The 24,333-nt window shown below is 34.5% G+C and overlaps 1 protein-coding gene across 8 annotated transcripts in view; it reads left to right on the top strand.

Annotated features, from left to right (window-relative positions):
* The window catches only part of ZZZ3 (zinc finger ZZ-type containing 3), an 88,732-nt gene that overhangs the window by 56,482 nt on the left and 7,917 nt on the right, over positions 1–24,333 (top strand). For 7 of the 8 annotated variants that reach the window (XM_074376201.1, XM_074376197.1, XM_074376195.1 and 4 more), the window contains 6 exons: positions 16,799–16,937; positions 19,153–19,300; positions 19,387–19,502; positions 20,236–20,307; positions 21,302–21,403; positions 22,052–22,147. In XM_074376201.1, the coding sequence (XP_074232302.1) occupies positions 16,799–16,937; positions 19,153–19,300; positions 19,387–19,502; positions 20,236–20,307; positions 21,302–21,403; positions 22,052–22,147 (673 nt within the window). The remainder of the gene's footprint in view (positions 1–16,798; positions 16,938–19,152; positions 19,301–19,386; positions 19,503–20,235; positions 20,308–21,301; positions 21,404–22,051; positions 22,148–24,333) is intronic. The other variant, XM_074376199.1, reaches the window with a different exon arrangement.

The following is a 24,333-nucleotide window of genomic DNA, read 5'->3' on the forward strand; positions in this document are numbered from 1 at the left end:
GCTATACTTTTTTAAAGGTGTCATGCAGACTATATGTCAGAGTCAGCAGTGCAGATTTAACTGCTTCTTTTGTATTTGTTGAGTTATTGTGGTGTTTAGTCTAAGGGCCCTTTGAAATTTTTAATATGTCGAAAGTAGATTGTAGGGTGTACTGAAAGAGATCCTAGTTAAACTTTTAAGTTATAAGAATTTTAATATGAATTAAGTATAGAAGTAAGCAGGGAATATTTAGGCTATACCCTCTCTGATATACCAGGAAGAGCATTCTTGGTATATGTTTATGCGGGGTCAGGAAGTGTCGCAAGGAGAGGAGAAGGTCCGGAGAACCTGTTCTTTCTTGCTCGTATCTGAATAGCAGCGACTGTAGATGAACCACTGTGGTTCCTTATTCTCTACACACCCAGGCACATACTAAGAAATTACTATACACAGCTGAGAAGTAGGATTTAAAAATAGATTTTCCCCTCTTTTCTTTAAAGGAATGGAAGGAATAGCAGGGGAGAATAAGGCGTTTTATTTCTCTTGATTCTAATACAATCAGGGTATTTATTACATTATTTAAGATCTGGTCTTCACAAGTTTATTCTATGGTTGGGACTATGAAAGTATAATTCAGCTAAATGCAACTGAAAATAAGCTTCTATTCAAGAGAAATCTCAATTATACAAACATTTCTTTGGAGATGGAAGAGTTATTCCTATATGCTGTTATGTTAGGGATTTTGTGTTTAGATCAATAAGTTAACAGCAGCTAGATGATATTTTAATCATTTACTGGAGGTAAAGCCCTCCAACCTTAACCCAGAGAAGTGGTAAAAGTAAAGATCATCAGACGCTTTAAATACTTCCTATGAGGGCACACTCTGTAAATCCTGGTTTTCTTGGATAATTTTCTTTTTCTCTCAGCTATGAAAAATAAATGGTATTTCTATTTTTAATATACAGGCTACTATTTTCTAACCAGATTATATTTTTGCCTTTAGTGTTTTTTTCAATCAAAGCCATGTAAGTGAAAAAAAAATTTAGTTTAAAAAAAATTGTGTGTATAATTTAAATGGAGAAAGGAGCTGGTTTATAAACAAAGACAAGCATTATTTAAGTTTTTTTTTTTCTGCCAGAAGCAACATAGGCATAGGGATGTGTCTAATGTTAAGAGACTGAGGGCTGATACTGTCAAACGCTTATTGAAGGGTTTTGAGATGTGGTAAGCTTCGATTCAAACATACTTAACATTGGAAAGCAAACAGTCAGCAAGGTTAGAGATTCAGGAAATGGGTATAGAGTATAAGGGTTTGGTGAATTGACTATTCTTACATAGCTTATTAGAAATATTACTTCTGGTACAAGACACAGACTAAATTTGCTTTCTTGATTTATAAAGACTTAAATTTAGCTCACAAATAATGTTTAAAAATTGTATTGCTGTTATACATTATCTTTGCCCTTAGTTAAAATTACTTCATTCATTTCAACTGTGAGTAGTAGTTTCTTCTCTAATATTGATAATTCCTAATGAATCTTTATTTCTTTTTAGGATTGATATGGTGTAGCAGTTCTTAAGTATAGCTGCACATTTGACTCACTTAGGATGTTTACAAAGTATATGAATGCCTAGCCTTGCTCTAAAAATTCTTATTTAATCTGTGGAGCCTCAGTCATCCTTCTCTCTCTCCCCCTCCCTCCATCTTTTTAAAAAGCTCTCCAAATGATTCCAATGTTCAACCAGGTTAGGAAATCACTGCTATACATGGAATAGTTTTAAAACCCATCTAAAACTTCCAGTGCTGAGGCTAATATTTTTTTTAATGATTCATCTTAAAAAGAAATTTGAAATTGATTTTTCAGCTAAAACATTTTGTCACAAAATTTCAATTTGTATTTAAGAGAAAAACTTAAACTTAGAACATATATTTTCCTTTTTTCTTTTTGATCCTTATAAGTGAGTGTTAACCTTTAATTTGGCATCTGATAAGATGTCTTCTGACATTTACTAAGCATAACTACTATGATCTACAATAATACTAAAAGATTGTTATATTGTTTGTAAGCCACTAAATAGCAGGCAGCATAGAATTTTAAGGGCCATTCCAAATAGCATATGTGGGAAGTAGTTTTATTAGAGGTATGTTGTACTCTGATCATACTTTCATTAATTTGGTCATATTTTGACGAGTAGTAAGTGTCTGTAAATTATCAGAAATAGTTTCCTTTAGTCTTCGTTTGTGTAAATCTTCATGTACTGAAAGACAACAGTAAAATTTATTTCATAAAAGCAATGTAAAGTTTTTGGTTAATAGTGATTAGTTTTTAGCTTTGTCTTTAATTATCAAAGGTTGCATTATGTAGTTTATTCTCAGAGTAGTTTAAATTTATTTAAAACATTGAAACCTTCAGTTCCTAAGAAGTTAATATGATCTAATCCATCTGTGGGATAGATTTGTGTCAGTTGATATTTAGTAGTTTAGCAAATATGTATTGTGTACCATATTCATGCTAGTGGAGCTGGTTGCTAGAGATACATGAACATATAGGTCACCTACTTCCATGAAATGTGGTGTATTGTGCATAATTATTGCAAGATCATTTATTTTTCTGGGAAGTTTTCTTTTGTAAAAAGAGACAGAAATATAAAGTGTTACATGTCATCATCACTTGAAGGTCAGTGTGAATAATGATAAACACTTATGAAATACTAGTCAAGCCAGGACGAGAAAGTGTTTGCTAAGATCATCAAGGTTTCTCCCTGCCTCCTTGTTCAGAGTCTGATATGGAAAAGATCAATACCTCAAACCTGACATTAAAGTAACATTTTGGTTAAATTAATCCAATGTAAGAGTTTTAAGAAAAAAAATTTATGATGTCAGATATTTTATTGTTAACTAAATTTTTATTAGTCTCTAAAATGATTGCTTAGGCCTTTTCTGTACAGAAATTTATTATAGACTTAACATTCTGACTTTATAATGTAAAACTATAACAGGGGGCTAAGAATGTAAATCACTGGTTCTATTTGAGAATCTTGAATGGGTTACATTTTATTTAGGTATTTTATAAGTTTTACAATTTAAATTTAAGGAAAAGTATCAGTACTTACATAATTACATGAACATTTCATCCTTTGCATGATATAAAGGATTTTGCTGCCTGATACTTTAATTTTTTAATTTGTATTTTGGATGTCAGAAATAAGATCTTAGCTTTGATATACTGTCCTCTTTTCTTTTTTTAGAAGAAACTCTTTGAAACAATGGTTCATAAACTTTATTCTATGTAAAACTTAACTTGACTTTTTAAAAATGCGGTTTCCTGGACCTACACTCCAGAGTTTGCTTTAGTAGATTTGAGACAAGGACTAGGCACCTGGATTTTTTTGACATGCATCTTGGTAGCGTGGATGCTTATGGTTCTTAGACCATTTTGAGAAACCTTGTTTTTAAATCTTTTTCTTCCACCTTTGACAGATTCTCATGACCCTGTGGGGTGAAAGAGAAATATCTTCACTTTGTCTGAAAGAAGGTTATCGATATTGAGGGAAAGAGAGATACAGCAGAGATATGTTCTTTAGAACATCTTCCATCATTTCTTTGATTCTAAGAAACAATTGAAATCTTTCAGCTCTCTGTGGAGGACTTTGGCTAATATGCAGTACCGTTTGAAGACCACAACAAAATGCCAATTCAAATTAAATGGATTTTGTTGAGGGAGGGGATAGCTCAGTGGTAGAGTATCTCTCTAGAATGCACAAGGTCCTGGGTTCAATCTCCAGTACCTCCACTTAAAAAAAAAAGAGGAAATAAATAAACCTAATTATCTCTTCTTGAAAAAAAAAAAAAGGCAGGTTATATGGATTTTGTTATGGTTAATTTAAAAATAGGCATTATTCTTACAAATATGATTTTCTAGTGTCTTAGTAGCCTAGCTGAAACTTGAATTGGTGGTTTCTTGAAGAAATAGGCAGTTCTGGTTTTGATAAATTACTATTTTTTGTTTTCTAGACAGTAATTTTTATCTGTTATGTTCAGAGTCCCAGGTTTGACTAATTAATTTAAAACTGCCTTAAAAGTAGAGTAGAGAAAATCACAGTAGCCGGTAATCATGCTCATAAATCATGGAAAAATAAATGATTGTATGTGGTTTGCATCTATTTTTGACTTAAGTGTTCTTAATTAAGTGTAGGTGAAATCCCGGTTGGTCGCCGGCATTGTGACTTAGGGCTCCCAGGTACTTCAGTGCTAGGATAATTACCTTTGCCTAAAACTGGTGCTTCAGTACTGTAGATCCTTCTAAATTAATTTGATAAACATGCGCTATGGGCTGCTATTGCTTTGCGCTGACTTAATTCAGTTCAGCAAACATCTGTTGAGTGCCTCCTATAAGCTTGGCATAGTCTTAGACACCACATGTGTAAAGATGAATAAGAAACACCTTTCCCCAAGGTGTTTAGGGAGACACATTTTAAACCACTACACCATTTCCATCCAAGCTGTATTTTAGTCACACAGTCTTGCTTTCAGTTCTTGCAAGTATTTTGTTGCCTTTTACCATTGATCTTTTTTCTTACGTCTGCAGTGTCTTAGTTAATTATTCAGTATCTCGGGATGTTTATGAAGCTGTTACTTTTCTGTAACACTTGAGATGTGATTGCAGTGTATTTGTATATGCCTTTCCTTTTGTTTTCCTCCCTCAGTTATTGGCACAGAATAGATGGGACAACTGATAATTGGCAAATAAATATGTAGAAGAATACAAAGGTTTTTTTTTTTTTTTTAATTCCTTTAACAACCTCACTTTTTCTATATTTGCCCTTATGTATCCTTGCTTTCTTTTCTTACCTGGCTTGGATTCCCTGATCTTAAACTGCATAGTTTTCTTGACAACATTTTTTCCTCCCCTCTTACTGCCTTTGTTCCTCCTGAAGAAGCATCACATACTTCTGCATATTAGTGCCACTGTAAATTTATGGTTTCCAGTTATAGTTGGGGGCCTGTCAGGTGCCATGAACCTTCCACATTTCCCCAGTCAGCTTTTTCTTCATGACTGTTAAAAATCTTTTTTACTTTTAAGTCACCAGCCCCTCACTCCACAGATGACCTGGCTTTCCACTCCATGAGAAAGTAAGAGGCAGCAGAGCAGAACTACCTCAGTCAACATCTTGCCACATACTTATCTGCATCTGAACCAATCCTTCGTGAGTGAAAGTAATAGCTTACTGATTATGCTCCTGGGAGTCAGAAAGGCTTAGCTGGGTTCAAATCCGCTGCTTGAGGCCTTGGACAAGTTACTTAACCTCATTTAAGTCTCCTCACCTACAAAAAGAGAGTAATAATACATATAGGGCTGCCAGGAATTTTAAAGGGCTGAGCATAGCATCTTACAAGTACTAAGTTTTCAATACAAAATGATGGTGATGATGATGATAAACAGTCTTTAAACAAGTGAATGAAGGGATTTCTTTTTTCTACCTGAGTCTAAGCCTTCTACCCGTGAGCTGGGACCCATCCCCTCTTGCTTTCTTTTAGAGACCTTCCTGGGTTTATTATTAATCTCGACTGAGTTTTCAGAATCAACCTTTCTAATGGGCCCTTTCCCATCCGCATTTTAACATGCTTAAGTCTTCCTTGATTTAAAAATTACCTTTTCATTTCCCAAATACTTTTCAACTACTGTCCTACTTACCTTCTCCCCTTCAGAGCTGAATTGCTTGAATAAACTGATTCTACCTTCTGTTTCTCCTTTGTTCACCTTTCACTCAATCCTAAAGTGTTGAAGTCTAGACTCAGCCTCCCATCACACCACGGAAGTGACTGACTTAGGGATTTCCTTGTATGAAGTCCAGTGGACATATCTCATCTTTTACCTTAGATTTCTTTAATTAAAAGTTGCTTTAACAGGCCCTCCTTGAAACTTTTTTTTTTTTTGATGTAACTTTGTTCGGACAGTCATCGAGTGCTATAAAGCCTACCTTATAAATCTCTCAAATTACCCACTTAACCTTGTTCTGTCTCCACCCCCACTGCCTTAATACAGTCCCTCTTTCCCCTGGGTTATTACAATAACAGCTCATTAATTGGTCTCCCTCTGCAGTCTTGCTCAACTCTAATCCACTCTCTTTATTTTGATGTGAATGGTCTTTGTAAAATGTAAACTTTCTTCTTCAGCTTAAGAACTCTTTCTTAGCTTTCCAGCTTCCCATTGCCCTTAAAATCAAGTTCAGCCTTGGCTTTTACCTATGTGATTTTCTCTTACAGAACATTAATCATTATAATTCTTGCAAATTTTTGGAACTTTGGGATTTTACAAACTTTTTCTTGTTTTTCAGTATTTAAATAAGCAACACCTTCTTACAGATACACACCCTCTTACCTAAATTGTAATGATCTTGAGGATAGGGCTGCATTTGACTATACTGTTCCTTCAGGAACAGCTGATACAGTGCGCTTTATAAAATGAGGGTGCTTGCTTAAGTGTTTGAATGGGTTCATGTAAGTTCAAGCTCATATTGCATGTTTTTTGAGCAGCCACTTCACACTTCAACTTCATAATTGAACATAGGATCAGCTGGGAGGCTCACAGTTTTTGTCACCATTTAGGGTAAGTTCATGCTGTCCTGTACAGTCTGGTTGTTTTGTAGTTCAATTCCAGATTTTTTTTGTTTATATAGTTAAATTTCATCTTGTCTAGTATTCTAGCTTGCTTATTACTTTTTAATCCTCATTTTTTTCATCTACAGTACTTGCTATCCTCAGCTTCATGTCATCCATGAGTTTGGGACGTTTGCCTTTTGTGTGACCATCTAAATCTTAAGGATTGAAGTTATATGTACCTTTAGCATACCTAAAGAAATCACAAGGCCATATATGCCATTAAAACAGTATTATATGTGAGCAGTTATTTAACCACTGGAAAGTGATCCATCCAAATAACTATTCAGATCATATTTTCTTTTGAGGTTTTTGTTTGTTTTTATCTTTATAAGCACGTTCTGTCTTGTGAAACTTAATATACTAGGGGACAGTATTAAAGATGTAGAAAAATGACATTTCTCTCAAGTATTGCACAATATAGTAAATGAGATAAGACATTCATTTTAAAAACTAGAGTGATAGGTGTACCTAAAATTTCCCACCTTTTTTAGTGATTTAGGGAACAACCAGTTCCTTTTGTAAACCACAGTCATTATATTCCAGATAATTTCGTTTTGGAAGTAACTTCTGTAAGAGAAAAGTCATTAATGTATCATAAGTATGTGGAGTAGGGGAAACTAAACCCTTAGATCTTCTAAAATACCTTCTGCTCTGAGAGCACTTCCTTGGCATACTTCTCACTATGGGCAAAGCTGATAAACCCAAGTCTTAAATATGATTCTGTATGACATAAACAGTGACTTAATGCTGTATTTATGTATACAGTATAAACTGACTTCATTTTAAATTCAGGAACAGTGCAAAATAATGATTGACCAGAGTGGGACAAATGTCTTATAATACTAGAATGTTTCACTTTGGAAAAAGCTTTTGCAATCACTTATCTGGTTCTTTCTAATCATTCTATGGCTGAGGACGCTAAGGCCCAAGTTTTTTTTCTTTTTTTTTTAAATGTATTTATTGAAGTATAGTCAGTTTACAATGTTATGTCAATTTCTGGTGTACAGCACAATACTTCAGTCATATAGGAACATACATATATTCATTTTCTTATTCTTTTTCACCATAAGTTACAAGATACTGAATATAGTTCCCCGTGCCATACAGTATAAACTTGTTGTTTATCTGTTATGTATATATTAGTTAGTATCTGGAAGTCTTGAACTCCCAATGTATCCCTTCCTACTCCCTTCCCCCCACCCCCACCCTGGTAACCGTAAGTTTGTTTTTTATGTCTGTGAGTCTGTTTCTGTTTTGTAAATAAGTTCCATTCCCTTTTTCGGATTCCATATATAAATGATATCATATGGTATTTTTCTTTCTCTTTCTGGCTTTCAGGTCCATCCATGTTGCTACAAATGGCATTATTTTTCTTTATTATGGCTGAATAGTATTCCATTGTATAAATATACCACAACTTTCCTTTATCCAGTCATCCGTTGATGGACATTAGGTTGTTTCCATGTCTTGGCTATTGTAAACAGTGCTGCTGTGAACACTGGGCTGCATGCATGTATCTTTTTGAATCAAGGTTCCCTCTGGATATATGCCCAGGAGTGGGGTTGCTGGATCATATGGTAGGTCTATTTTTAGTTTTTTGAGGAATCTCCAGACTGTTTTCCATAACAGCTACACCAAACTACTTTCCCACCAACAGTGTAGGAGGGCTCCCTTTTCTTCACACCCTCTCCAGCACTTATTGTTTGTGGACTTTTGAATGATGGCCATTCTGTCTTGTGTGAGATGATAGCTCATGTAGTTTTGATTTGCATTTCTCTGATAATTAGCAATATTGAGCATTTTTTCATGTGCCTGTTGGCCATTATTATGTCTTCATTGGGTAATTGCTTATTTAGATCTGCCCATTTTTGGATTGGGTTTTTTTTTTTTTTTTTCTTATTAAGTTGTATGAGCTGTTTATATATTCTGGAGATTAAGCCCTTGTCAGTCTCATCTTTTGCAAATATTTTCTCCCATTCTGTAGGTTGTCTTTTTGTTTTGCTTATGGTTTCCTTTGCTATGCAAAAACTTACAAATTTAATTAGGCGCCATTTGTTTATTTTCCTTTTATTTCTATTGCTTGGGTAGATTGCCCTAGGAGAACATTGCTGAGATTTATGTCAGATAATGTTTTGCATATGTTTTCTTTTAAGAGGTTTATAGTGTCTTGTCTTATGTTTGAGTCTTTAAGCCATTTTGAGTTTTTTTTTTATGTATGGTGTGAGGGAGCATTCTAACTTCATTGATTTACATGCTGCTGTCCAGTTTTCCCAACACCATTTGCTGAAGAGACTGTCTTTATTCCATTGTATGTTCTTGCCTCCTTTGTCAAAGATTAATTGACCAAAAGTTTGTTGGTTTATTTCTGGGTTCTCTATGCTTTTCCATTGATCCATATGTCTATTTTTGTACCAATACCATACTGTTTTAATTTGATTACTGTTGTTCTGTAGTATTATCTGAAATCTGGGAGGGTTAGTCCTCCAGCTTTGTTCTTTTTCTTCAGTAATGCTTTGGCAATTCTGGGTCTTCTGTGATTCCATATACATTTTAGGATTATTTGTTCTAATTCCGTGAAAAATGTCCTGGGTAATTTGATAGGGATCACATTAAATCTGTAGATTGCCTTGGGCAGTATGGCCATTTTAACAATATTCTTGCAGTCCAAGAACATGGGATATCTTTCCATTTCTTTGTCATCCTTAATTTCCTTAGTCAGTGTTTTGTAGTTCTCCACATGTAAGTCTCACTTCCCTGGTCAGATTTAGTCCAAGTTTTAATGAGTTGAATAAGGTCTCATGTTAGCTGCTGATGTTGCTGGGACTCCTATGTGAATCTTGAATAAAGTGCAAAAAGAGTAGACGTGATCTTGCTGCAACATTTTCTTCCTAGAAAATTTTCACTTAAAAAAAGGTACAGTATCTCATGTAAATAATAGTAATGAAATACTTACATACAGATGTAATTATGAAGTCAAAAATTCTGTAATTGTTTAAACCACAGTCTGAATTAAGAAATACAATACAGACAGCATTCCAGAAGTACTCTGTGAATAGTTCCTCAGTTACACCCCTTTTCTTCTTCTCAGAGATAATCACTATCTTATTTTCATGAAAATCCTTCTTTGCTGTTATAAAGGGGTTTACCACCTATGTACTTATTCATAAAGTTTAGTTTAATTTTTGGATCATACTATATGTGCTCTTTTTTGATACATTAGGACATTTATCTATATTCATATAAATAGACGTAGTTTGTCCATTTTCACTGTTGTATAGTATCCCATTGTAGAACCATACCAAAGTTTATCCATTCTGCTTAGGTGGACGTTTGGGGTTGTTATGAATAAGACTGCCAAAAATATATGCTGCTGTGTATATTCAAGAGTTTCTTGAGGTTGCTTTGCTACATATGGGATGTCTGGATCTTCGGGTATGTATGTGTTTAGCCTTATTAGTTAATTACAAACAGATTACAAACACTCTGAGAAGGCTGTTTATTTCCTGTTCACCCTTATTCTTGGGGTACAGCCCTTCAGGATCCCAGGCCAAAGCATAAACTGATTTCTTAGAGCCTCACCCTTGGTAGGCCCTCGACTCTGGCTTTGATCTTCTACCATTTTTAAGCTATCAAAAGCACTGCTCAGCCTCTCATCTCTTCTGCATCAGTAAATTATTTCTGGGCAAAAGTGCCCCACGACATGCTTCCATCTTCTCAGGGATCTTGACCTAGTAATACTTAGGATTCTGTTACCTCTTTGATGCTTTTAAGAGCTTTTCACATATTTTTTCCCCTTCAATGAAGGGCTTATTCTGAATTTGCCAAGTCTACATTTTCTGAATTTGTCCTTAATGAGCTTTTAATTTTAGTTATATTTTTAGAGTTTGAATTTTCTTCCTTTTCAAGGCTACGTACTCTTTTTTTTTTTTTAATTGAAATATAGTCAGTTTACAATGTTGTGTCAGTTTCTGGTGTACAACATAATGGTTCAGTCATACGTATACATACATATATTCATTTTTCATTGTAGGTTACTACAAGATAGTGAATACAGTTCCCTGTGCTCTGCAGAAGACACTTGTTGTTTATCTACTCAGTTTTTGTAGTTTCCTTTTCCTTGTAACTGTTTTCAAACTTGTCTTTTATTCTTATTCTTCGTGTCTAGTTTTCTTGTATGCTTGATAATTTTAAAATGTGAGCTGTTCCCTTTCTTTGGAAAATTATGTTAGTGACCTTTGAGGTCCACAATAAAGATGTATTCCTCTGGAGAAAATTGCATGTACTTCTGTGGGTATCTTGGTGGGGCATGGGTGTGTGTGTACCATTCCAGAGTCACTGCTTTGTACTTACGGCTTCAGTTCTTTAGACTGTCTTGTAGTAATAACAGCTTTTTATGGTTGAAATGTTTATCTGCTTCATTCCTCGGTCCCAAAGAAAGTCTCGTGTGGGTGGAAGTGAGGGGTAGAGTCACAACTTGATGAGAGAGGGTCCCCTATTAGACTTGCCACCTTGTTCGCTTTGTCTTCTGTTCCCTGGCTAAGTGGAGTACCTGCCCTCAAGGCCAAAGCAGTTTTGTGTTCCATTTGACTCTCCTGGTTTATGCCTTCATGTAAATTTTGGCCTGTAAATAAAAGTTTTATTATCTTATTGGTTTTTCTATACTTTTAAAATAAACAAAGGATGTGGGGAAGGTATAGCTCAAATGGTAGAGCACATGCTTAGCATGCACGAGGTCCTGGGTTCAATCACTAGTATCTCCTCCAAAAATAAATAAATAAATAAACCTAATTACCCCCCCAACAAAAAATTAAAAATGAACAAAATTAAAAAAATAAACAAGTACATGACTTTTTCTTTGCTTTAAATTCAACATTTTTAGTTGTTTTCAATACAGAATTGATCTTTATACCTAGAAAACCATCCTATCAGAAGCTCTGAGGTATTAGTTTCTGTCTTAATATGGAATTTCATGAAAGTCTTTTTGATAACTCTCTAATGACTTCTGGATTTTCATAGAAAGTGAAAGAGACCATTTGTAAATTATTGCGTTTGCAGTGAATTATTGAATTTGCAAATCCTATAATTTCAGTGTTTCAAACTCTTTGTAAAAGAAGAGAAAAGTATTATGTTATATAGCTCCTGTTTTACTGAATAATTTTTTAAAATGTGTGTTCTACTAACATAAAATAATTTCTATTTAATCATGTTTATACATGGTGAGCTCTATATTGTGCAGGTCGTAGAAACACCACATTTAGTTGAAATAATGGTGTAGTTAGAGTTAATTGAGGCCCCTCCCCCAACAGTTGTTTAACCCTGATAGGTTGATGAGATGGAATTTATTGTTTAAATTTAATTAAAATGTTACTGTTATTCTTGAGAACCAATTCACTTTACATAGTTTTGAAAATAAAATCCATAATAAATCTTCCTCCTTTTGTTTCCTTCTTCTCACAGTGCATATAACTGTGCATTTGTGCACATGTGCACACATGTGAAAACATTGGTTAACATATCTGATTGCAAGTTTTTCTATATCCCTTTTCCTTTTCTTTTTGCAATGTAGTTAAACTGATACATTCACATTATGTCACCTTCCTCTAGCTTTTTTTTCAGTGTGTTTAATCAAGCTTCGTGTTCGAGCTAATAATAATCATGCTGCTTTTCTCAGTAGCAAAGTGTATTGAGTAGCTTCTTCAATACTCAGTTTTTATTGTAGAAAATTATAAAAGTTAGGAAAGATTAAAAGAATAGTTAAGCATATGTATGCTCTTTTCATTGATAACAACTTAAAATTTTGTAACATTGTTCTCTCCCTTTTTCCCTTTCCCCTCACCTTCCTTCCCATTCTAATACACTATAAAACTTTCCTTTTTGCTAAGCCATTTTAAAGTGTGCTGTAGACTTAACATCCTTATATGTTAGTATATCTCCTGAAAACAAGACATTCTCCTGCATAACCTCGAATATGTCATTCCATCCCAGCAGTTTGGCATTGATACAGATAGTAATCTGATATAATCACCAACTGTATTAAAATTTGTCCATCTATACCCCAAATGCAACCCCCGCCCCCCGCCGTGGGATCTTAACTCAGATAATGTGTTACGTTTAGTTGTATGTTTCTGTATCTTTTAATTTAGAGCAGGGCTTTGCAGACTTTTTTCTAAAGGGCCAAATAGTAAATGTTTTAGGCTTTGGGGATCAACTCCACTTTACAGCTACTCCACTCTGTCACTGTAGCTAGAAGGCAGCCATAGACATATAAACAAATGAGAGTAGCTACATTGCAGTAAAACTTTGTATAAAAACCTGCAGGCCATAGGTTGAAGACTCTGTATCTAGGTTAGCTTTTGTTGGGAGTAGGGGGTGGGGGGATCTTTAATGCCACTATTTAATGACTATTTGAAGAATCAGTCCAATTTTGGGGGCAGAATGGTCTCAGTCTAGATTTTTAAAAAGTTTCCTCATTAGTTTTTTAAAATTAAACTTCTAGATTGCTAATTCCTTGGTATCCTCTTTCAGACATGAGGGCTTTTACCTATATACTCTTGCATATTAATGGTTTTAAATTTACAGGAGTGAGTAAAGGATGCAAGAGGACTTGGAAAGGCAGTGAAAATAACTTACAGATTTGAAGAGTATTTATACTTTAGCCAAATGTAATTCCTTAATATAAATGCTGAGGTTGTCTTTATGTTGAAGACATGAAACAAAATTAGCAATTCTTTAACCACAGATAAGCTTACTGTTCTTAGCATTGGATTCAGCTTTATAAATAGATAATAAATAATTTTGATAGATTTGATACAAACTTGTCCATATGGGGAAGCTATATAACTATACTTGGACCCATGCAAAACTGTACACATTTCTTTTTGTCATTCTGTTCTTTTCTTGGTTCAGTAAATAGCAGAAGTGAAAGTAGCATGTTTAACTGGAGTTAAAGGGTTTCAGAATTTTTAGTGCTTGAATTTTCTTTAAAGAGCTCTGTGAACATCTATGGTGATTGGGTGCTATCTTACCATCTTTTATTGATTTTGACCAAGACAAGGTTTTCTTCATATTGTGCCTTTATCACAGTTGCATTCTAGTTTGACCCTTTATACCTTGTAAAACAAGTCTGTTTCCTTTTTCACTTACTTGCATGTTAAATAAAGACTGAAATAATATTTTATTGGAGGTTTCTGTTTGTTGGCTAAATAGTCTCAGAGTCTTTAACCATTCTTCACATCACATTGTGGAATAAATGTCTGACATGATCTTGGCAAGTTATTTAATCTGTGCCTTGGTTTACTTATCTGTGAAATAAGGATAGTGGTACCTATCTTATAAGTTTGTTATGAGAATTGTATTATTAGACGATATAATACATATAAGACACATTCAGTACATGTTGGACACTATTGTTATCTCTTGTTACGCTGTTTCTCATCTGTCTTGTCTGATTATGAACCTGTTTGTCTCAAAGCAGAGCTGAATACAGTAGCAGGTGTTTTCCCATTAGCTCAGAAAGAGTGTAGTGGTCACATCCCCCATTAATTTGAACTAAAGTTGGAGTTTTCATTTTAATTCATTGTAGAGAATTTCAAACATACAAAAAAGTAGGCAGACTAGTATGACAGACACTCACATATCTATCCTCCACCCCAATAACATGGCCAAACCTGTCCCATTCTTTCTTTACTCCCTCTCTGGTGGAATTGGAGAGCCTCTGTTAAACCTAAGCTCCATCCCTGATTGACTTTTATAGTTACTAAAGCTTTTAAGAATAGTGCCTTATTCTTTTAGTAAATAATTGTTAAATTAATGAAGAAATGAATCTTGCCTCAATGGATGCCTAGATCAGATTTCAGTAGTTTGGAGGTGAAGTGAGTGGGTGGGTAGGATTGAAAATAGATTTGTCTGTATCATACTATTTTTTAGATATGGCCCCAGTATTTTATTCTTTCCATTACTGTTAAAGGATATGTATGGTTATTTTACTGGTAATTTAGGAAATTATTCAAATTATCTTGGCTTGGAGACCTAAATTCAACACTTTCTTACAGTCTTTTCACGTATTCTAGACTTTTAAGTCTTCACCAGTGTTTATCCTAGGCTTTTGAATTTGATAATCATTTTATCTTGATTAAAGAGAAGCAAAATGGGGAGTGAAGAGTTACACTTTCTTTGTCATTTCTGTTGGAATTATTTTTTAAAGTCAGCATCGTTGTGGAATAATTTACATACAGTAGACATTGTTAGAATCTATTGGCTTCAAATACAGGCCTTTCTTCCCAAAGTCAGTAACTGACTAGCATTCTTTTTTAAGCCTCTGCTTGTTTTTTCCTATAACTATTCTTATTTGTGTGTCATTAATTATAACTTGTTTCCAGCAGTTTGCTGAAAGTTTAACAGACCCATAATCATTTTTATATTGATATACAGAATTGTGTATTTCCTAATTAGAACAGGGGTCTGTCATATAGAGACACCATGATATGTTTTTGGTGGCTCAGCTAAGTAGGGTACGAGTTCTGGAGGTGAAGTAAAGCGGTTAAGAGTATTGTATCACAGAGAGGACAGGTTCTAGTACTCGGCTCATTGTTACCACCCTGAGGTCGAGTCTGGGCCAGCCTGCCCGTTAGAAAGCACCAGCACAGTTTGCACAGGGTTTGCACACTCCATACACCTTGACACAGGCAGGCTTGTGACAGTGAGTTTAGAATTAACCTCTGTCTTATCTAGGAGTGACTTAGGACAGCTCTTGCGTTCCAGTTCAGCTCTAACTTTTAAATGAAGTATCTCTAGCTTGAGAGGAGTCTTACCCTTCAGTGTGAGCAGTTTTTACTTTAATTATTAAACATTTCATCAGGGATTAGTTAGCAAGGGACTTGAGAACAAGAATAAAGTATGTTTTAGGCAGGAGGCTGAGGAAGTGTTTTGATAGAGAATGCCATGTTGCAGTTATGCCATGGCTGCGAACCTCAAAATTACATTGTTTTACCTTTGAAAATTTTCTTTGTTTGCTAACTTTTGGACTTAAAAAGTTCAGTATACTTTTTGATTGCACGGAAGATCTGTCCATTCATTGAATATTGAACATCGGTTCATTCAAAGAATATTTATTGAGCATCTATATGCCAGGAAGTGCGTTGCACACTGGATAAACAAAACAGTGAACTTTTCAGATACGTTTGCCATTACGGAGTTTACAGTCTAGTGGAAAACAGAATGAAATTTATTTGAAGCCATAAGGAAAAAATTGTGCTTCACTAATACTTTAAATACTTCGTGACTTACTGTGAAGTGACCATGGAGCAACTTATTCTTGATTATTTTTGCAAAATGTATTTGAGCATTCAGGGCTATTGGGCTAATTGTTTACATATGTGTATTGATACGTGAAATTAGACATTAGTCAGAGAGACAGGACAATTTGAACGAGAGAGAGAGGGATTATGAACTAATTAATACACATGTACCATAGTGAGATTTCAGAATAGTGACAGGGAGTAGATTTGTATGGGTAAAATTACATGTTAGCTGTGCCAAATAGACCATTATATGCAGGGGAGTAAAAAATATATTTAAGTCTTTTCTTCTGTAAAAGTATTTAATGCTTAAGAATTAACAAGAAAGTGTACTTTCTCTAGAATGGCAGTATAACACAATGAGCAAATGAGAATCATGACAACTAAGACCATGTCTGAATTATGTGACAGTGTCTTACAACTCTGGTCAAGAAAGTGTACCTCAGATTTCTTAATTCCAACAGAGTACCACAGAGCGTCTGAATTTGGGGATCCTCCCTGGTGCGAAAAATATTACGATTTTTAAAAAAAATTTAGCTGTTTCTTAATAACTTTGGTTGTTGGAAAGTCCAGATGCATTCTTATTTTCTGTACTTGTTCAGGTTCGAGAATTAAAAACTTAAGACAGAGGAATAAGGCTTTGCTTTCTCTAACTGGTATTTTCTGACTAGGTACTTCATAACTCAGGAAGACCTCATTTATTCCCAGTAATATGTTTTACTAACCTCTTTCAGGTAACTTTACAAAGACTGTGTGACTTAATAGTAGATCATGGCTTGAACTCAGTTTTTATTTATTGTTGCTACTAGAAAATTTTAGTGAGGTGTTTTTTTGTTTTTGTTTCTGTTTGTCTCTGTAGTTATCAGAGACTGTTACAGACGATTGCTGTACTCGAGGCTCAGCGTTCTCAAGCAGTCCAGGACCTGGAAAGCTTAGGCAGACACCAGAGAGAAGCACTAAAAAATCCCATTGGATTTGTGGAAAAACTCCAGAAGAAGGTATATGTTGAGCTTTTTTTTTTTTTTTTTTTTAAGATTTATTGAGATATATTTTGGTATTATCCTGGTTCGTTCTTTTTATGTAAGTATATACTTAAAAGTTTTTTTCCCTTCTGTAATTAGCCATATTACTGAAGGCAGGATCCTGCCTTCCTTCACCCCCAGCAAACACAGTAAACTATACCCCAGTGAACACAGCTAGGAGTCCTAAGTGGATGTTCGTATAGGAACTTGACGTCCTGTTCCTAGCCATTTTTATGATCTTTTTCTGTTACTTTTTTCCTTCCCTGTCTTAAGAATGTTCTCCCTCTTCTGCTTTCAGGACTTTAAGATTAGTGGAGCTAAAAGAAAAATTTATTAACTGCTTTAGTTTAGCACTACTTTTGTATATAGAAAATGATAGTGATACAGCCAAAAACTCTGTTTTAAATATCTTTAAGGTTATAGTTGCCAGGTCCATGAGAATGAGGTACAGACTTTGCTTAATTTTGAAATGTCCTTTTAAGTGTAAAAATTCCTTAGAATTTTTTTTCCCTTAAAATAGAACTTTCAAATTCAGCAGTTAACCATTTGAAAGCGATTCAAGTTTTTATAACTTTCTTAATACAGAAACATGGAGATAATCTAGATGTGCATTTATGGTGTAGTATATCTCTTGAATTAGGGACCCGCTAATTCAGTAAAGTTGAGAGGTATAATGTTAATCAGCATTGTATGAAAAGATTAAAACTGAAAAACTATGGGAAAGAATCCCCCTTTTCACCTTAAAAAAACAAAAATTTAGCCTGTGTAGTGTGACAACTTAAGTATAGTTATTAGTTACTGGTTTTTAATGAGTCAGAAAAGTGGTCTGTCTGGTGTTGAGGGAACAGCCCTCGGGACTATTTTATTCAGATGTATTAATTTATTATTTGGATTTTTCCAGTTACATTATTTACTTGACAAGCATTCCTTTCACTCCATTCTTTCGGAACACTGAATGTCGTAATGGATGTAGAATCTATGTACTGATTTGTTGAAACTTCTCAAGTCGGGAGGAACTCTTGTGCTCTCTGTTGCAGTGGGCCCACCCACTTAGGTGTTTATTGATTCGGCATTGCTGTTATTAAACAATTTGCTAGTGCAAAAAGATGCAGTACTTTTACAGTGTTTACTTACAATGGATTCAGCTAAAACAGATGGTATTTTAACCTTAATCTCATTTTATTCTTGTTCTTGGGTGGGCACAAACTTGCAATTATGCAAATTTACTTGATACACATGCAATTGGTTATTTGATTTTTCTCCCTTTTTTTTCTTTTAATATTTTTTGAAGAGCGATTTATTTATTTAGTTTTTTGGGGGGAGGGTAGGTAATTAGGTTTATTTATTTATTTGTTTTTAGAGAGGGTACTGGGGATTGAACCCAGGACCTTGTGCATGCTAAGCATGTACTCTACCACTTGAGCTATACCCTCCCCGCCATTCTCCCTTTCTGTGTTTGATTTAGAACTGAATTTCTTTTCACTTTATCTCAGAAACAGAGATGTGATATCTTAAGAATTTTTTTGAAAATGTGCAGATGAATATTAAATCCCAGATACTTTGGTAATCATGAAAGACTTATGCTCCTTGGAAAGAAAATTTTCTGCTGGATTTGATTTAGAAGTTGATTCTTCTGTTTTTCTGTGTTTGCCCATGTATTCTTAATTTGCCTATTTTCTTTAGGTTTACTGTATTAAAGTTGTTGACATGTGATCTCTTTGTTTTAGTGGACATCTAAAAACTCCTAACTGAAATTAAGGAAACTTAGATTATATATTGGTATACAGAATACAGGGAACTTGTAAGGCTTATTAGCTTTCTTTGATATTACCATCATTATTGTAAAAGACATTCTCCTCTAATTTTTCAAAAGTTGAACCTTAGACTGATACGTAGTATGATGATGGAGACAATGTAATATATCACAAGCAAAATAAAAGTTAAAAATTCTCTGTCACAAAGTGAGTTTTGCTTTCCAATTTCATAATTTATGACCTGATTTTCTTAGCATTTTATTATGAGAAATGTTAAATACACAAAAAAGTTGATAGTTAACACATACATATACACTCCCTAGATTCTACGATTAATGTTTTACTATATTACTTCATTGTATGCCTGTCAATCCTTCTATCATTCCGTTCATTGAATTAAACTTAGATTGTCACCTTTTTTTTTTTTTTTTTTCCAGGCTGATATAGGGCTTCCATATCCACAGAGAGTTGTTCAATTGCCCGAGATTGTATGGGACCAATATACCAATAGCCTTGGGAACTTTGAAAGAGAATTTAAAAATCGTAAAAGACATACTAGGAGAGTTAAGTTAGTTTTTGATAAAGGTAAGAAATTGCATCATAAGACTTTAAGTAGAGAAATACCTGGAAAAGTCTTGCTTTAATAATCCTATACATGGTCTTTTCTTCAGTAGGTTTACCTGCTAGACCAAAAAGTCCTTTAGATCCTAGAAAGGATGGAGAGTCCCTTTCATACTCTGTGTTGCCTTTGAGTGATGGTCCAGAAGGCTCAAATAGCCGCCCTCAGGTAAGCAGTAATAAAGTATTGGAATAGGAAAATTTGAATTGCAGACAACCTATTTTAACATTTTACTGGTTTGTATTCTTAAATTCAAAGTCTTTCACCGTAGATATAATGGAGACATGAACTTTGAAGTTGAGAGAAACCTGGGTTGAAATCCCAGTACCACTTACTAGCTGTGGAACTATTAAGCAGCTTGTATTGCTTACTATGTATTAGCTTAATATTAAGTTGCAGCTTATGTATTAAGTCTCCAAACCGCAGTTTCCTCTTACATAAAATGTGATTAATGTTACTCTTAGGCTGTAGCGTTGTTCGGGGATTATAATAAGCAGTATATGTCACATACCTAGTGCCGTGCCTGACACATAGTACAGTATTCAGTCTAGGAGTAAGAGCTTTTTGTGTGTAGTGGAATGTAACCGGGATTTGAGTCCTGACCTTGCTACTGTTAGTTAGATGAACCTTGATAAATATGAGGTTCAGGATGAAAAGTAACATTTCCTTTTCTTTAAAATGAAGTTGCTGTCATCTGTATATTCTAAGATTGCTGGGAGTATAAAACCAAATGAAATAAAGAAATGTGAAAAAAGTTTGTAAACAGTAAATTATGTACATGTTAAATTTACTGACATATTTTGAAATTAACAAAAAATTCCACAATTTTTGTGTTATTTGGCTATATCAGAGGATAGTCTTTGTTTTTTTCTCTTTGACAAAAACCTTGTTTTATATGCAGATGATAAGAGGACGCCTGTGTGATGATACCAAACCTGAAACATTTAACCAATTGTGGACTGTTGAAGAGCAGGTAATCGATATTTCTAAATTATGTAGGTTAAAAAAATAATAAACGGTTAAAAGAGTCAGTTTTATGAGTAAGGTGTGTATTGTTATATGTAATCACCCTTAATTGTGAATGTAAAATACTTAAACTTACTTTTGTATATGTTTTTGTATACTTCAAGAATTTTGGATTCTGAGACTGTATGGGAATAGTTTTTAAAGAAGAAATCTGGGTTTTGGGAGAGGGATTGAGAAAGGTAGTGAAACAGATGGAATAAAGTTTTTGGAATGCAGCTTTGGGAGACAGAAGAACCTGGGGCTGAGTAAAGCTGTGCCTCAAAGTGAATTCTTGTTTTTGTTTTGTGGGAAGCTGACAAAGCCAAAGTCAGAGTGTTCTCCTACATTTTGGCATATAGCTAGGATTGTTTGTGGGTGAGATTTGAGACACAGTTCTGTCTCATGAGGATTAACCCCACAGCTGTAATGAGCTTACCAGTTTATAAAAAGCTTTAGGTAGGGAAGCTTCATTTCACATATCCAGACAATTCTGCATCTTTAGGGCTGTGGGAGAGTTTAGGAGTATTAAAATTAGATATTTGAATGGAGGACCACACAAAGGAGGAAAATGTCTCTCTTAGTAGTCTGTATAAATCCAAATGAATTTACACAGATTTGTCAAATCCATAGTGGTGAGCCTAAACATAGTCTAGCAAGAAAACATGGTCAGTGGAACTCACTAAGATGTATAAAACATTAATTAATTAGTTTTGGAGATGGAGTGTGCTTCTTTTTAACTGAAGTAAATAGAAAATCTTTATAAGGTCTTTCATAAGTTTATTCTCTAATCTCATTTTCCTTCTGAAGGCTCAAATTCCTTACTAGAAAGTTTTCCTACTATGAGGATTTCTAGTGACCTAACCCCAAAGTTGTGCAAGGAGTATTATAATTTAAATGAAAGGTGAATGTATTTAGAAACTCAGTATTAAACTTTCTTAAATTTGGTCTTTGGTTTGTCTTAGAAAAAGCTTGAACAATTACTCCTGAAATACCCTCCTGAAGAAGTTGAGTCTCGACGCTGGCAGAAGATAGCAGATGAACTGGGCAACAGGACAGCAAAACAGGTGATGCAGGGCATAATCCCATCTTGCTGGCAGGTTTTTGATGGTTTTTTTAATGAAGGATAGTGTAACTAAAATTACCAGATCTGCCCTATCATATTTAGCTACAGAGTGCAACAGTAAGTGGAGTTTTTAAAAATAACATTGTATATTTTTATATTAATTTTAGAAATGACTTGAGATAATTCTGCTTTGGATTGTTACTAAATACTGAAAGTATTGGACTTTATGTCTCTTGAATGTTTAACGAGTGCACCGGTTGTGTACTTCTTGGTTAGACTGTGCTAATTGATTTGTGATACTGCCTTAGCCAGTATTATCTGGTTGTCTTTGTAAAAAAAAAAAAAGCACCAGTTTTCTCCATCACATCCATCGATATTAATAGATGTGTTTTTATGCTACGAGTACAAGTGTTCACAAGTTGAAAATATGTGTTTAGTTTTGGAATCAAATTTATTTTAACAGCTTTTTGTCTAGGTTTTCAAATATAAGTGTCTTTGGCAATTTAAAATTATTTCTAGATTTATGATAGATCTGAAAATGTGAGTATTCATTAAGATACACATGTATGTTTTAGTTTTTAAAAACAATTCTGGTACTGCATGTCTTGTCATTCATTATGTTAAAAGGCTTGTCATGTTTCTTCCTTAGGTTGCCAGCCGAGTACAGAAGTATTTCATAAAACTAACTAAGGCTGGCATTCCAGTCCCAGGCAGAACACCAAACTTATATATATACTCCAAAAAGGTAAACAGAAACAGATAAAAGTAAACCTTAGGTCTTAGATTAACTTCATCAGTGTCAGAATTGCTGTGGAAAAGCATATGTGTTTATCAGAACAGAGTTGTTTTATTTTTACTATTCAGCTTACTCTAAGCATTTTGTTATGTTGGGCATAACACAAGATAGGATTCCATTATTGCTACTCAGTGACATTGAGTGAGCTTTAATGATGATTGTTCATTATTTTCTTAGAAGTAGGTTAGTTTGTGTGAAGTAGTGCTATTCGAAGGACTTTAGATTGAATGTATGTCAGAAAGGCCTTTGTGATGTTAAAGTTTTTAGGATGTCTGACTCTTTAGTAAACACATTCAATTTCTGTTTTATACATATACTGTGTAAATCCAAGAATAGAAATGTCCAGTAAGGTACTTAATCCTCACTGCAGTTGTAGAAGTGTAGGTAGGACCACCTTCACTTCACTGATGATAATAGCTCGCTGTTGTTCTTACTGTTGAATGCTCTGGGCTGGGTACTGTTCTACAACCTTTTTATAGGCGAGAAAACTAGGTACATTGAATAAATTGTCTAATCACATAGCTAGTAAGTCTGGGAACCATTGATCTTCTGATTCTGATCCCAGCGTTTTCCACTATTCTCTGCTGCACTATGAAAAAGCTACCATCCTCCTCTTATGTAGAATACTGCATCAAATTGTAGCCAGTTTTTTGCTTTAATTGCAAAAAAATAAAGCATGCAATTGGCCTTCTTTCATTTCCTTAGGAAATCATCCTGATGCATCTCTTCACCCACAATTGCCATTCTTCACATGAAGAGAAGCTAAAAGTATATCTAATGCAGTCCCTTCCTTATTGAAGCTATTTTACATAATTTTACATTAAGAATGTTGTATAAATCCATGTTTTGCAAGTTTTGTTTTTATTCTTTTTACTGGGCTTTGGAAGCTTGTTTTAATTTGCCAGTTGTTTTAAGCATTTTGGATTTTTCTTCTTCCCAAATACAGTATTGTATGTGTAGAGTTCATCCTGTAACTTTGGAGTGGTGGAACTCTGATAACCAACATTCAACTTAGCAGCTCTAATTTTCATAATTTCTTAGTTCCCCTAAATGTGTTTTACACCTTATGTTTCCACCACTAAGACTAGATGATTATAACAGATGATAGCAAAAGGAATACTTGGGGGAGGGTATAGCTTAAGTGGTTGAATGCATGCTTAGTATGCACAAGGTCCTGACTTCAATCCCTAGTACCTCCTCTAAAAATAAAGCTAATTACCTTCCCCCCAAGTTTTTTTAAAAATTAAAAAAAATTTTTTTAATTGAAAAAAAAATACTAAAGGAACCTAAATGTGTTCCCTCCTTTGGGTGTGCTGAATTTTAACTTAACAGACATTTTCAATGTAGAGATCTAGCCCAGTCACAGACACAACGATTCCTTGCCATGGTTAGAGTTTGAATTTTTTTTTTATATAAACTTTTTTTATTGAGTTACAGTCATTTTACAATGTTAGGTCAAATTCCAGTGTAGAGTACAATTTTTCAGTTATACACGAACATACATACATTCATTGTCACATTCTCTGTAGAGTTTGAATTTTGAAACAGATTAAATGATGATTCTCCACATGACTTAGGTTATCCTTTGTGGCTGTGCTGTCATTGAGGAGAGGCAGTCTGCACAGTTGTTCAAAGTGAGGGCCTTGGTACTAGGCAGCCTAGTTTATAGTCTTGGTTCAACCACAGTCTAGCTGCAACACCTTGAACAAGAAAGTCAGCCTCCCTGTGCCTCCATTTTTCACCTCTAAATTAGAGATGATAGTAACTATGGGATTGTTTTGAGGATTAAGTGACATTGACACCGACAAGCAGTCAGTCAGTATTAGATACTGTTTTCAGACAGTCATCACACTGGGGAGATTCTCGTTTTATGTGATAGTTTTGTGTCTGGCTTCGGCTGACGTCATCCTCCGTGATCATCTGTAAGACAATCATGAGAGGAGCACAGCATTTGAACGCCAAGAGTGTGGTAAACGTTGGAGATGCAAATACAAGCTAGGTAATGGCATGTGGTTCACTGTACTCCATGTTAGGTATTCCCCCTACATTTCCGTATGTTGTTTTGTTTTTGTTTTTTAAGGCTAATTGTGCTTTTTAAAAATTCAGATAACATAGGAAAAGCAGCCACATAAGAG

The sequence above is a fragment of the Camelus bactrianus genome, chromosome 13, assembly GCF_048773025.1.
Source record: "Camelus bactrianus isolate YW-2024 breed Bactrian camel chromosome 13, ASM4877302v1, whole genome shotgun sequence".
Taxonomy (NCBI): domain Eukaryota; kingdom Metazoa; phylum Chordata; class Mammalia; order Artiodactyla; family Camelidae; genus Camelus; species Camelus bactrianus.